This window comes from Schistocerca cancellata, chromosome 1, assembly GCF_023864275.1.
Source record: "Schistocerca cancellata isolate TAMUIC-IGC-003103 chromosome 1, iqSchCanc2.1, whole genome shotgun sequence".
Taxonomy (NCBI): Eukaryota; Metazoa; Arthropoda; class Insecta; order Orthoptera; family Acrididae; genus Schistocerca; species Schistocerca cancellata.
Window position 1 is genome coordinate 722044171 of NC_064626.1, and position 16125 is coordinate 722060295.

Genomic DNA, 16125 nt, shown 5'->3' on the forward strand with positions numbered 1-16125 from the left:
ACTCAAGGAACACAGAAGCACAATGTAAGCAAACAACATTGTACCTAGAAACTACACAGGTTGAATGGCACAAATAAGTGTCAGTGTGTATACTTTTCAAAATGCAGTATCTTGTAAATGACTCGCACTAGAATCTTGCAAGAAACACAGCTGACATTCTAATTTATACTCTCTATATATAGAAATATAATTTCTAATAAAATATATTTATAATTTATATAGTTAATTAAGGTCAATAAGCATTGTTCAAAAATTTAAAAAGGTGTACTTCTGCCCAAAAAATACATTTTCTAAGTATTATTACAATCTGTTCATTGGCTAACTGTAAGATCCTTACAACAAATCCTTTCGGCAAAAACCACACGTCAGTAGCACTTTCCATTTCCCCAATATTTGCAGTTCACGTTTTAGGTGATTCACCTTGTATAGTATCAATAAAATTTTCATGAAAAAGGGAAAAAAATGGAGCAATGTGATGTGCCATATCACTGTTTAATACATCACATATGGTATATACAACATATTTCTGGATCACAAATATGAAAATCAACAGAACACTGTTCACAGAGCTTTTCATACCTCACATGAAAGGCTGAGTAGCACACAACATTCCATCTCAGATCTGTGGTAAAGTTAACATCAGTAAAAGAACAGATATCTGAACAGTTACATAAGGCCACAACTTTCTATTTCTGACCAGTACTTAGAACAAGCATTTTTGCCACCCCCCCCCCCCCCCCCCAAGTGTGATTCCAAAATCTGTGCCTAGAGCCACAACCAGTGACAATTAATTTTATAAATCTGACTATTGAGGTTTAACTCAATGGGTGTTCAGTTTCAGTGAAGACATACATGCAGTCATTAAGTTATGCATGCACCAGATACAGCACAAATTAGCAGACAATACTAAGGATGGTTTTGAGCCAAGACCTAAACATATTCACCACTGAGCTGATTTCTGGTATAAACACAGCAATGCACAGAAGTAATCTCCAGTCATAAAACTTACCTATAGGTAACCCACCTGGTTCCTAGGAAAAATATGAAGGCAAGAAGTCAACATCATCTGACTGCAATCCACAATTCTCATGAAATAGTTATCAGCTTATTTAGTATATCAAAAAGTAACTTTACTCACCTTTCAAATCTTTTAATAAGTGTTTCTCGAGTTCCAGTATAATTTAATCCATGCTCTTTCAATTTCTTTTTCAAGTCAGCCTGCTTCAATAAACTGAATACTGGTTTTTTCAGTAGCTTCCGAGTTTCATGTTGTTGTTCTCTGTAATAATTTTTGTCACTTTAAATCTTAAGAAAACTGTTTTATCAACAATAAGTGAAGCATCAAAACATCAATCAACCGATCACTTAAATGAAGAGCCAGTCATATGAAAATCTGTATACTAGCTAGATAAAATTGCTAGAAAAGTAATGTAGCTATTTACACTTTACTAAGAAGCTATGTTGTTTCATATATTCTACATCTACATAGATACTCCACAAGCCACTGTACACTGCATGATGAAGGGTACCCTGTACCACTACTAGTCATTTCCTGTTCCACTCACAAATAGAGTGAGGGTAAAATGACTGTCTGTTGCCTCTATGTGGGTCCTAATTTCTTGTATCTTATCTTTGTGGTCCTTATGTGCAATGTATGTGGGCAGCAGTAGAATTGCTAATCAGTCAACTTCAAATACCGGTTCTCTAAATTTTCACCATAATGTTTCTTGAAAAGAACATCGCCTTCCCTCCAGGGATTTCTATATGAATTCCTGAAGCATCTCCATAATATGTGTTGTTCACACCTACCTGTAACAGATCTTCCAGCCTGCCACTGAATAGCTTTGATGCCTTCCTTCAATCCGACCTGGTACGGATCCCAAACACTCAAAGAGTACTTAAGAATAGGTTGCACCAGTCTCCCGTATGTGGTCTCCTTTACAGGTGAACCACTCTTTCCTAAAATTCTCCGAATAAACTGAAGTTAACCATTCACCTACCCTACCACAGTTCTCATGCACTCATTCTATTTCATATCACTTTGCAACATTATGCCAAGATATTTAAATGTTTTGACTGTCAAGCAGGACACTAGCAATACTGTATCCAAACATTACTGGTTCGTTCTTCCTACTCATCTGCATCAACTTACATTTTTCCACATTTAGAGCTAGCTGCCAGCCATTTGTCACAGAAACTGGAAATTTTGTCTAAGTCATCTTGTATCTCTCTACAATCACTCAACTTCAACAGCTTACCGTACACCACAGAATCATCAGTAATCAACCACAGATTGCTTCCCACCCTGTCTGCAAAATCATTTATGTATACAGAGAACAACAGTGGTCCTATCAATCTTCCCTAGGGCACTCCTGACAATACCCTTGTCTCTCATGAACACTCACCGTTGAAGACAACATGCTGGGATCTATTTTTTAAGAAGTCTTTCAGCTACTCATATATATCTGTGAACTCATATATCTTCATTAACAGCCTGCAATGGGACACCGTGTCAAATGCTTTTTCCAGAAATCTAGAAATATGGAATGTGCCTGTTGCTCTTCATCCATAGTTTGCAGTATATCATGTGACAAAAGGGCAAGCTGAGTTTCACACAAATGATGTTTTCTAAAACCATGCACATTCATGGACATATGCTTCTCAGTCTCAAGAAAGTTTAATACACTCCTGGAAATGGAAAAAAGAACACATTGACACCGGTGTGTCAGACCCACCATACTTGCTCCGGACACTGCGAGAGGGCTGTACAAGCAATGATCACACGCACGGCACAGCGGACACACCAGGAACCGCGGTGTTGGCCGTCGAATGGCGCTAGCTGCGCAGCATTTGTACACCGCCGCCGTCAGTGTCAGCCAGTTTGCCGTGGCATACGGAGCTCCAACGCAGTCTTTAACACTGGTAGCATGCTGCGACAGCGTGGACGTGAACCGTATGTGCAGTTGACGGACTTTGAGCGAGGGCGTATAGTGGGCATGCGGGAGGCCGGGTGGACGTACCGCCGAATTGCTCAACACGTGGGGCGTGAGGTCTCCACAGTACATCGATGTTGTCGCCAGTGGTCGGCGGAAGGTGCACGTGCCCGTCGACCTGGGACCGGACCGCAGCGACGCACGGATGCACGCCAAGACCGTAGGATCCTACGCAGTGCCGTAGGGGACCGCACCGCCACTTCCCAGCAAATTAGGGACACTGTTGCTCCTGGGGTATCGGCGAGGACCATTCGCAACCGTCTCCATGAAGCTGGGCTACGGTCCCGCACACCGTTAGGCCGTCTTCCGCTCACGCCCCAACATCGTGCAGCCCGCCTCCAGTGGTGTCGCGACAGGCGTGAATGGAGGGACGAATGGAGACGTGTCGTCTTCAGCGATGAGAGTCGCTTCTGCCTTGGTGCCAATGATGGTCGTATGTGTGTTTGGCACCGTGCAGGTGAGCGCCACAATCAGGACTGCATACGACCGAGGCACACAGGGCCAACACCCGGCATCATGGTGTGGGAAGCGATCTCCTACACTGGCCGTACACCACTGGTGATCGTCGAGGGGACACTGAATAGTGCACGGTACATCCAAACCGTCATCGAACCCATCGTTCTACCATTTCTAGACCGGCAAGGGAACTTGCTGTTCCAACAGGACAATGCACGTCCGCATGTATCCCGTGCCACCCAACGTGCTCTAGAAGGTGTAAGTCAACTATCCTGGCCAGCAAGATCTCCGGATCTGTCCCCCATTGAGCATGTTTGGGACTGGATGAAGCGTCGTCTCACGCGGTCTGCACGTCCAGCACGAACGCTGGTCCAACTGAGGCGCCAGGTGGAAATGGCATGGCAAGCCGTTCCACAGGACTACATTCAGCATCTCTACGATTGTCTCCATGGGAGAATAGCAGCTGCATTGCTGCGAAAGGTGGATATACAATGTACTAGTGCCGACATTGTGCATGCTCTGTTGCCTGTGTCTATGTGCCTGTGGTTCTGTCAGTGTGATCATGTGATGTATCTGACCCCAGGAATGTATCAATAAAGTTTCCCCTTCCTGGGACAATGAATTCACGGTGTTCTTATTTCAGTTTCCAGGAGTGTATTTCAAACTGAGAACATGTTCAAGGATTCTTCAGCAAACCGAAGTTAGGAATATTGGTCTATAATTTTCTGGGTCCGTTCTTTTACCCTTATTATATACTGGAGTCACTTGCACTTTTTTCCAGTCACTTGGGACTTTGTGCTGGGCGAGAGATTCACGGTAAGTGCATGCTAGGTGAGGAGGCCAATGCCGCAGAGTACTCTTTGTAAAACCGAATTGGGATTCCATCTGGATCAGATGATTTACTTGTTTTCATATCTTTCAGTTGTTTCTCTATGCCACAGATGAACAACCCTGAAACAACACTGTTATAATAATGTTCCCTGAATCACAACCAATTACCTGACATCAGTTACTATCGGCATCACTCATGGAATTTCAGACATTTTACCACTGTCTGTGGTACACGCAAATAGTCTGAGTGAACTTAATAAAATATAACCTTCTGTCTGAATTCCATAAACAGTATCCTTTCATTCAGGGCCATAAGGTAAAATCTCATATTAGCTATAATCATTAAATGCTTTACACATTTCTATGAAGAATGCAACTGTAAAAATATAATTATATATCTAATAATTATTATTAGTTGTGATGTTCATTTAGAAAATGATCAAATGTCAGTCATGTTTCTACGACAGATTCGATGAATATTAGTTCACAAAATGAATCATGACATGCAACCTTCCAACAAGTGTGCCAATTCCGTAACATCTTCCCAGCAACTGCAGCAGAACAGTTATTGTGTGCTGGAAGGAAGGAGGGGAGATTAGGATTTAAAATTCCACCAATGAGGAAGTAATTACAGACAGACCACAGTCCACAGCTGAAGAAAGAAATCAGTTGTGTCTTGTTCAAAGTAATGAAACTGGCATACCTTATGCAACTTGCAGAAGCCACAGAAAACCAAAATATGGTTAGTTACACAAGGATTTAAATTGAATCCTCCCAAATGTCACTCAAGTGTATTACCACTGCGCCACTGTTCTTGATTTAGCGACAAGAATGCAGAATATTGGTAGGTTCATTAGTGACAGCAAAAACATGTATTTTCCGCTGTGTGGTTTCAGTTGCTGGAGACTGCAGTTGTGTGTGTGTGTGTGTGTGTGTTATTGACAAAGGCCTTAATGGCCGAAAGCTTTAATTCTGAGAGTCTTTTTGTTGTGCCTATCTGTGACTCCGCATCTCCGCTATATGGCAAGTAGCAACTTTCTGTCTCATAATATCGTTACAATCTGCGGCCATTTTTATATCTGCTTGATCACTACCTGCTTTCCTCCTCATCCTCTACTGGCCATAAAAATTTTATTATCAAATATACATTGCACAGACAGTAAAAACAGGCGCATTTAAATTACTGTATTTACCAGACTACAAGACAACCCTGAATATAAGACGAGACTCCCCCTGCCCACCCACCCATTTTTCTTTAAGAGGCGTCTTCAGAAATTTTTATTGTTAACATGTTCTGATTAATCAAAATCACAAACTGTTTTACTGATGTAAAGTAATCTGCAGTATCACTATTTCTTAATCAGCATCACTGGTATAATTTTAGTTTATAAGACTATTGCCACTTCTTTCTTCCTGCTAGTCCTCTCACATTATGTCACATTCTGAGTTGTCCATAGTATTAGATACGCAGCATTTTTTGAATCCTTTAAGTATAGATTCACAACAGATTCCCCTGCACGCCGTAAGGATCCACTGCACCAGTTGAGGGGTTTCATTTAGTTACCCTCCTGAAGTGCGGACATGAGCTCCTTCAAGGGCCTTAAAAAGTCTGTTCACAACACCATACATTACTTGAAGCTGTGAAGTCACACTACCAGGAATTATTACCAGGTCTGTGTTGTTCTTTGGTACTGTCACATCAAAACCACTCTCAAGTCCAAATGTGAAAGAAGGCTCATCATTGATGTACAACACCTAGAACTAAAAGAATGTTTATTATCAACACCAACATACAGCTGAAACAGAAATTACCTCCAGACTGCTGGCATTCACACACTGATCAAATAATCCATAATACATGAGGCTCATTCAAATGAAACCTGGTCAGTGCGTCTACCTTTGCCTTACACGTAAGGTAGCACAACGTAACTGTGGGTGTGGTGGCGCCATCTAGTGGTAGAGAGACTGACACCTGCACACCGTTTGATGTTGCATAGCACCAGTGTGGTTTCACGTCGAAGAGAAGGTGGTCATACAAGTTATCACCCACTACCAAACATGAAGACGATTAAGCAGGAACAACGAGGAGTGATTCGATTTTTGGTGGCAGAGGAAGTTGGAGGCCATGAAATGTATCAATGGATGAAGGCTGTGGACAGTGGGCACAGTCTTAGTCGTTCAAGTGTTGGGAAATGGCTCTAACAATTCCTTGAGGGGCACGAGTCGCTGGAAGGTGATGCTTGTCCTGGACGGGCTCATCGTGTCATCACACTGGAAATGGTTGCAGAAGTGAATGCTTTAGTCTTGGACAACCGCAGAATCACTGTGGACAAGATCCATTAGTGTTTGGACCCATAAAACAAGCTATTTGCGGATATCGATTTGCAACGGGTGACGAAGTGTGTGACTGGGTCCAGGCCTGGATTCGACAGCAGCTTACTAGATTCTTCAAGGATGGAATCAACCAGCTAGTGTCACAATGGGATAAATGTGCCAACAGTTTTGGTGACTATTTTTGGGTATGTGTACTGTGTATAACTTCATTTTTGAGTTAATAAAATCGTTACCGTTACTTTACACTAATGACCAGGTTCCATTTGAATGCCCCTTATACAAACGTTACAAACAGAAGATACTTCAAGAACCTTCCAGAATTGATAATGACCAAATAATTGCTGGTCATCAGATTTGAACTGGTAACCTGCAGCACACCAGCGAGTGACGCTAACCACTACACCACACTGAATGCACCACAGCTTATGGTACTGTTCCCTCTCCTGGAGAAACAGCGACCTGCTGTTTCTGATATTCTCACTGGACCTAGATCATGTCAATGATCAGCTGTATGAAAGTACTAGCTGAGCTTCACATCTTGGTCTTGTTTGTACATCCTCTTCACTATGATAAGCATCAAATGTGGTTCCGCCTGTCGAAGCTTCATAATCATCGAGTGGGTTTTCAGATTCCTTGAACTTCGCATCATTGATCTGCATGTCTGAACTGCACTAGGGCTTCATATGGACATCTCTGTGCTTTTGTCTTCTTGAGAAGAGTGGTTATAATCCTTGACTTCACATGTGACATCTGACATGTGAATTAGGGTACAACATAGCCCAAATCAGCACTTACGTAACTTTTCTGATAATCCCACTTTCCAAACAGGTGAAAAAATTTGTACCAAGAATTCCGAGCTGTATCTTGCTGCCCAGCACTTGGTTTTATAGTGCTCTTGGTCTTTTCCCTAGGCATCCAGGGTCCACATGAAAGCCAGCTGTCCTGGTGATGATGTGTTTCACGTAATCCAGAGCATTATCTAATTGAAACTGGAATAGTGTTTCCATTGCCATTTCAGACTCGTGACTGTGGAGCAGAAAGAATTGTGTGAAGCCTGTACTGTCTTGTTTCACTGTATTGTTCGCAAATATCACAACAGACAGTACTGTATCCAAATATCTCTGTTTGAAATTAATGTAGGTTGAGAGCATATCTGTCAGAGCCTAATTAAAGAATTCCTTGAGGCCATTTGTTTATGGATGTGGGTGAAGTCGCAATGTGAACATACGTCTGATACTGGAAAACTTTTCAGAGATCATCACACAGGATGCTCCATGCTTAAAAATTATGTCCTCTACAAGGAACTTTTCAATTCCCGAAGTTTCAGCTTTGGTGATAGTATAGCAAGCGAGACAGCCAGTGTCGGCTATTATTCATCGATTCCCTTTAATGAACTTCAGGTACACCCGGCAGAGGTCAATGCAAACACAGCGGAATGGGCTGCTGCAGGCGGGATTGGTAGTACATGCCCTGGAGGCACATGCCCACATTTTTGGTATTCCTTACAGTGGCTTACATAACATCTAATGGACTGGTAGAGATCTGCCCAGTGATACCTGCATCTGATTCTGTCTACAATCTTCACGAAGCACAAGTGACCAGATATTGGAGTGTCATGGAAATACTTCAGGACAGCTGGCAATAGATGGTCAGGTATGATGAGCAAACATTTCCACTCTATTGGACCATAATTCTCTTATACAATGCTCAATTCAATTCTCCTTTGGTTGGTTCCTCATTCTTTAAGGATTCTATGCATTTCAGCAGTACTGAATATTTCCTATGTTCAACAGCAACTTCATTTAATACAGTGATGCCTGAGATTTCATCCATGTTGCTGTATTCTGCTAAAGGATTCCTTGAAAGGCAGTCAGCATCCTTGTGCTTGCATCAACTTTTGTATACCACTGCAACATCAATGCCCATCTCACCAGTCAACCCAATGAATCCTTCTGGTTACGTCAGCCAACATAGAGAATGGTGGTCATCACAAAGGTGAATGATATACAAAATATATACAGCTGGAAGTTGTTGATGGCCTAGACAAATGCGAGGCACTCTTTCTCCGTTGTACAGCACTTTTTCTCTGACTTGAGAGTACTCTGAAAGCATAAACTAGCGCCTTCCTGAATTTGCATCAGAAATGTCCCCATCCCAAAACTGCTGGGAGATGATGTTAGCCCCTTCTTTAAGGACAAGGATCTTTCTTGTGTCTCGTTCCAGGAAAATTTGTCATCTCCCTGCAGTAGTTCTTGCAAGGGATGTGCCTTGGTAAAGAAGTCCTTTATCAATTGCTGAATGTACAAGTAGACTCTCACATCGTGAATGTGCCCAGGAGTCAGAACATCTGTGCTGCTCTGATTTTCTCTGAACTGGGAAGAGGGTCCATTACCACCCGTGGATTCTGGCAGAAGCCTACAGTCTAAACTTACTTCAATGCAAATGTAAGGCAGCACAGATCATCTTCAAATGTCTTCAAAAAAATGAAAATGTCATCCAGGTAGCAAAGACACATCTAGACAAGTCAGTTTAAGGTGTCGAAACAAGTTGTTCATCACACATTTGATGGTGCCTGGAGTGTTAAATAGTCCAAATGGCATAACTTTGAACTCTAGAGGCCATCTGGAGTTATGAAAGCCTTTTTACGGTCAGTCTCATCAACAATGATTTGTCGGTAGCCTGTCGTCAACTAGCGCTCAGACTCGTTGGCCACTGACGACATTTCCTATCATCTTAGCACTAATTATCCATTGAGGATTTTCATATGTGCTGACTTCATCCCCGTATGCGGTCATCGTGCTCATCTTTTCTGAATTCGGTGGTTAGGTGAGCTGCTGGTGCTTCTGTACAGTAACTGGGAATGGCTATGGCATGCTGGGGAGTCACTTTGTCCAGGATACGATGTGGAGTTTCTGCCAATGTTGACTATAATCATCTGAAGTTCTGTTTTTTTCTTTAAGGCCACAAAAACAACTAGGGCCATACACGTCCATATAAGAATGGTAGGACTCGAAGACAAAGAGGAGTTAAAAACGACTACACATTAATTCCAATGGACAGAAGAGAAGACAGCTAAAAACAGGGATGTGGAGAAGTGTCTATAAAATACAACATAAAGAAACGGAGGTACTAAAGTAAAATGCGGTCGACAGTCCACGCATCGTTCACTAAAATGGCCGATAACTCAGATGGCAAACACAAATGAGAATGTAAGTGGTAAAAAGAATGGATTCAGTCAAGAAATGGTGAATTGTCAAAAGCTGAAGGCAATGAGCACAAAGTGGTGGGGGGAGAATCACTCAACAAATGGCGATGGCTAAAAAGACAGTGCCTGATACGCAACTTAGTTAAAGCCAAGTGGAGGTCATCCGGCCACTAGGAGAGGCTTAATAACCTGGAACTTGTGCCCAAGACGAGAGGACCAGTGGTGATGCCAATGTGACACCACCTGGTGACAGATGGCAACATACAGATCATTGGAGGGAATGGAAGAACTAGAGGGCCAAGGTACGAGGACCGCAACCTTGGCAGAGCGTCAGCAGCCACGTTTCCTGTCAGACCAACATGACCAGGAACTCACATAAACATCACTGTGGCTCCATAAAAAGTGAGCAAGTAACATAGTTGCACTATGGGATGGACAGAGTACAGCACACACTGGCTTTGAAGGGCACAGAGAGAGTCAGAGCAGATGACACAATTGAAAAACCTGTGTCACCGGACGTACTGTGTGCCCTGAAACAGGGCTAAGAGCTCTGCTGTAAATACTGAGCAGTGTTTCAGAAGCCAATACCAAAAAACATCAGTGCCAATGACACCACAGTTAGTTCGAGAGTCACCAGTGAACACAAAGGAACTATCAAAAAGTTCCGTGCGACGGTTGTGAAACTGATGGCGACAAAGCGAGGCCGGAGTAGTGTCCTAAGGAGGCGAATGAAGACCACAGTGAAGACGGGCCACCGCACAAAGCCAATGTGGTGAAGGGTTCACACCCATCAGCAAAGTGGCAGGTAGCACAACGTTAAACTGCTGGAGCAAGAGCCGAACGCGAACTCCAGGCGGTAAGATAGAAGAGGGACATGCCCCATACTGGCAATCAAAAGAGTCATTGAAGAAGGAGGCACAGGATGGGTGGCCACGCCTGGCTGACAAATGACATGCATACCTGCACGGCTGAAGGACAGCAGTAGTTCCGCAGCTTCTGCATTTAGGCTCTCGAATGGGTAGTGTAAAAGGCACCTGTGGCCAAACGGATGCCATGATGGTGGATAGCGTTGAGATGGCGTAAGAGGGATGGACAAGCAACTGCATAAACTAAACAGCCATAGTCTAGTTTCCAATGGACGAAGGGAAGGACCGGTATAAACAGAGGAGGGTGGTTCCATCTGCCCCCCAGGAAGTACCACTGAGGATTCGTATGACACTGAGGGGGGACCACATACAGCGGGCTGCCAGGTAAGACACATGGGAGTACCAAGAAAGTTTCCTATCGAATATGAGCCACATGAATTTTGTAGTTTCAATAAATGGAAGAACAACAGGCCCAAGATGCAAAGACGGTGGAAGAAACCAATTGCGCTGCCAGAAATTCATAAAAATGGTTTTGTCAGAGGAAAAACGAAAGCCATTGTTGATAGTCCATGACTAAAGATGATCGAGACATCGCTGAAAACGCCGCTCAATGAGAAAAGTCCATGGATAACTGCAATACATCTACATCTACATCCATACTCCGCAAGCCACCTGATGGTGTGTGGCGGAGGGTACCTTGAGTACCTCTATCGGTTCTCCCTTCTATTCCAGTCTCGTATTGTTCGTGGAAAGAAGGATTGTCGGTATGCCTCTGTGTGGGCTCTAATCTCTCTGATTTTATCCTCATGGTCTCTTTGCGAGATATACGTAGGAAGGAGCAATATACTGCTTGACTCTTCGGTGAAGGTATGTTCTCGAAACTTTGACAAAAGCCCGTACCGAGCTACTGAGCGTCTCTCCTGCAGAGTCTTCCACTGGAGTTTATCTATCATCTCCGTAACGCTTTCGCGATTACTAAATGATCCTGTAACGAAGCGCGCTGCTCTCCGTTGGATCTTCTCTATATCTTCTATCAACCCTATCTGGTATGGATCCCACACTGCTGAGCAGTATTCAAGCAGTGGGCGAACAAGCGTACTGTAACCTACTTCCTTTGTTTTCGGATTGCATTTCCTTAGGATTCTTCCAATGAATCTCAGTCTGGCATCTGCTTTACCAACGATCAACATTATATGATCATTCCATTTTAAATCACTCCTAATGTGTACTCCCAGATAATTTATGGTATTAACTGCTTCCAGTTGCTGACCTGCTATTTTGTAGCTAAATGATAAAGGATCTATCTTTCTGTGTATTCGCAGCACATTACACTTGTCTACATTGAGATTCAATTGCCATTCCCTGCACCATGCGTCAATTCGCTGCAGATCCTCCTGCATTTCAGTACAATTTTCCATTGTTACAACCTCTCGATACACCACAGCATCATCTGCAAAAAGCCCTCAGTGAACTTCCGATGTCATCCACCAGGTCATTTATGTATATTGTGAATAGCAACGGTCCTATGACACTCCCCTGCGGCACACCTGAAATCACTCTTACTTCGGAAGACTTCTCTCCATTGAGAATGACATGCTGCATCTTGTTATCTAGGAAATCCTCAATCCAATCACACAATTGGTCTGATAGTCCGTATGCTCTTACTTTGTTCATTAAACGACTGTGGGGAACTGTATTGAACGCCTTGCGGAAGTCAAGAAACACGGCATCTACCTGTGAACCCGTGTCTATGGCCCTCTGAGTCTCGTGGACAAATAGCGCGAGCTGAGTTTCACATGACCGTCTTTTTCGAAACCCATGCTGATTCCTACAGAGTAGATTTCTAGTCTCCAGAAAAGTCATTATACTCAAACACAATACGTGTTCTAAAATTCTACAACTGATCGACGTTAGAGATATAGGTCTATAGTTCTGCACATCTGTTCGACGTCCATTCTTGAAAACGGGGTGACCTGATGGCAAAATCGTCAATGAAAAGGGAGCCAAAGAAGCCTGTCGGGAGACAGGCCATTATAGGTTTAATGGTGATAGTGAAGAGGACAATGCTCAAGACGGAACCCTGAGGTACACCTTTTTCCTGGATAAAAGTGTCTGACAAGGCAAAACCCACATGTATCTTGAAAACTCTGTCTTTTAAAAATTCCTGAAGGAAACAGGGCATGCGGCCATGGAAGCACCACATGTAGAGAGAATGGAGGATACCAATACTCCAGCAGGTGTCGTAGGCTTTCTCCAAATCGAAAAACACAGCCAAAGTCTGGGATATCCATAGAAAACCATTCATGAAATGGGTGGACAAAATAACAAAATGGTCAACTGCACAAAGGCACACTCTAAATCCACACTGTGCAATGGTTAATAAACTACGAGAGTCAAGCCACCATACCAGCTGAGCATGAATCATACATTCAATCACCTTGCAAACACAGCTGGTGACAGAAATGGGGCGGTAGCTAGGAGGAAGGTGTTTGTCCTTACCAGGCTTAAGTATGTGTACGACACTGGCTTCACGTCAGTGTCTAGTAAACGTGCCCTTCGCAGAGATGCTGTTGTATGTATGAAGCAGAAAGTGCTTGCCCACAAGAGAAAGATGCTGCAACATCTGAATGTGAACATTGTCTGGCCCTGGGGCGGAGGACTCGGATGAAATGAGAGCACAATCTAGCCCCATAATAGTAAAGGCGGCATTGTAGCACACAATTCTGAGAAGAGAAGGGTATCGCCTGAGCCTCCTCCACCTGTTTATGATGGAGCAAGGCAGGGTTACACTGGGAGGAGCTCGATATCTCCACAAAATGGTGGCTCAAGGCATTAGAGATAGAAGTAGAGTCCACTATGACATCATCTGCTACTGTCAGGCTGGAAATGGGGGAATGTGACCTTCAGAGGAGGTTGGCCCATACGACAGAAAGGAGAGTGAAACTATTACAAGAACTAGTGGATGAAATCCAGCTAGCTTTTTTGCTATCCCAAAGAAGGTGACGACACTGTGCACGCAATTGTTTATACTTAATGCAGTTTGCCATCGAACGATGATGGTTAAAGAAGCAGAGAGCATGTCTCCATGTGTGAATTGTGTTGATGCAAAGACTGGGGCATGGCATGGTAAAGAGAAAGGGCGAGGAATGGAACGTTCTGGGGCGGTAAGGGTAATGTTTGTAAGATATTCTAGTTAATCATCACAAATGGGGAAATGTTGTTCGTCGAAGGTCGTCGGGGAGGAGTAAAGCCTCCAGTCAGCCTTAGTAAGCTGCCATTTGGGTGCGCATGTAGGTGGGGCAGCAAGAGAGTGCATGTGGGCACTAAGGAGGCATCTACTTTTTTCATCACCCAATGGACTGCAATGATCCCTGATCAGAGAGGTACATTTGGATTTCTGCCTCTGTCAGACCATTGAGGAGCCTAGTGTAAATAACAGCACAGGAAGAATTCAGCATTTGATGGGCCTCAACACGAACTGGATAGCCATGGAAGAGTGAAGCTGCAAGAAGTTGTTGTGCTTGAGAGTCAGAAGTAGACTCCAAAAGCAAAGAGCTATTGCATAAACGAGAGTAGAATTTCACAGTGCCAGCAATTGCATCAACACCTTTCTAAATAATAAATGGGATACCATATGAAGGACTGACCATCTTCAGTATGCGAAACCACAAGGAACCATGATACAGCTGGGAGGGTCTTTGAATCGTTAGCCTCATTCTGCTTATGTTTCGTAGATACTGACTATGAAGATGATTGCCTCATTGCGAGAAAATCCCCCATGATTGCCAGACTCTCCGACAGCATGCTCTTTCCAACTGGGGCCCCCTTCAAAAGGAGGTGCACCCACCTTAGGTGATTATTCACACCTCAGGTCACACCACCCGAACACCTGACAGAGTGGGGTTTGGGGTGGGGTTGGGTTGGGTTGGGTTGGGTTGGGTTGGGTTGGGCTGTTGAGGGGGAGGAGACCAGACAGCAAGGTCACCGGTCTCATCAGATTAGGGAAGGACGGGGAAGGAAGTCGGCCGTGCCCTTTCAAAGGAACCATCCCGGCATTTGCGTAAAGTGATTTAGGGAATGACGGAAAACCTAAATCAAGATGGCTGGATGCAGGATTGAATCGTTATCCTCCCAAATGCGAGTCCAGTATGCTAAACCCTGCACCACCTCACTCGGTTGACAGAGGGACCAATCGGCAATTTGCGAAAGTAGCTGCTCAAGGAATCACCCCTCCCTGGGCCTGCCCTTTACCAGAGGGAACAAGTGAACCCTATCTGGCAACCCAGGGCTGGGAATTATGCATTACCCAGTCACCTCTTATGCATCAGACGCATGGGCTGGCCTTCAGGACCACACAGGGAGGAAGAAGAAAAAAGAGGGACCTCAAATGCCGAAGTGGAGGAAGGATAGGAGAAGGCGAACGAAGATAGAAAAAGAGGAACGAAAAACAGTGGAGTGGCTGTTCTGATGTTGGCCACTGAAAAAGCAGAACACATTTCCAGAAACATTCCAGACATGTTCCCCAAGAGAGGAGGAAATAGAATAGTAGGAGGATAGACTTGCAGCTTGGAAGGGGAAACTATGCTGCAAAGGCTGGGGCCCCATGGTAAACAAGCACAAACCCACCAAAGAGCGGACAGTCCCCTGGTGGGGGTTAAGGGGTCATCTGCAGTTGATTGGCATGAATAGAAACGCTGTGATGATTTATATCTAGCAGTGTAGTAGTCATCATACACTTGTCTTCTTTCACAAAATATCAAGAGCATCCACATGAAAACAGATCAAATGACTGTTCTTATTCAGAAGAAATTAGTTGTACCCGCACTGGTTGTATTCTGGGTTGTCCTTCGATGGCGGTGGTGTAAATCCAAGTTCATTAATTTATTTTTTCATAACGCATTTGAATCGTGGTGAAAATTGTTGTCATCAAACAATACATCTCTTTATCAACATCCTCTGCTACTTCATTATGATGGGATCAAATTTCATTGTCACTATCTTGTGTACTTAGTCTGACATTCCTAGATGCCATATAATGCTACATCTCTTCTCTTACTATATGGCGTACGAGAGAAGTGAGGATGTGCTGGTCTTCCATAACTGCCATAGGAAACACATTAATGAGTTGATCATATCACTTTCACATGACTCTTTTTTTCTGTTTCATTCCCTCAATGTGCCGGCATCCCATGTGAATTCTTCTGTTGTGAAATCTTTTAATAGAAGAGCTTGGTATATGTCTTATCCAACTCCTTTCATCAATTGTGAAATTTTGTCAGCTTCTTTCATATTCAGAGTCACATTGTTATAAAGAGCCAAAATATTCCATACATATGGTTGTGTCATTTTGTCATGATTTTGGGCCCTGTCCTACACTGACTTGGCCCCCTCATGAACCATGGAACTTGCCACTGATGTGCAGGCTTGCATGACTCAGCGA

At 43.7% G+C, this 16125-nt stretch overlaps 1 protein-coding gene across 4 annotated transcripts in view; it reads right to left on the reverse strand.

Moving 5' to 3' along the window:
* Positions 1–16125, reverse strand: part of LOC126185077 (E3 ubiquitin-protein ligase RAD18-like) — a 110837-nt gene that overhangs the window by 43966 nt on the left and 50746 nt on the right. For all 4 annotated transcript variants that reach the window (XM_049927890.1, XM_049927882.1, XM_049927873.1 and 1 more), the window contains exon 5: positions 1139–1279. In XM_049927890.1, the coding sequence (XP_049783847.1) occupies positions 1139–1279 (141 nt within the window). The remainder of the gene's footprint in view (positions 1–1138; positions 1280–16125) is intronic.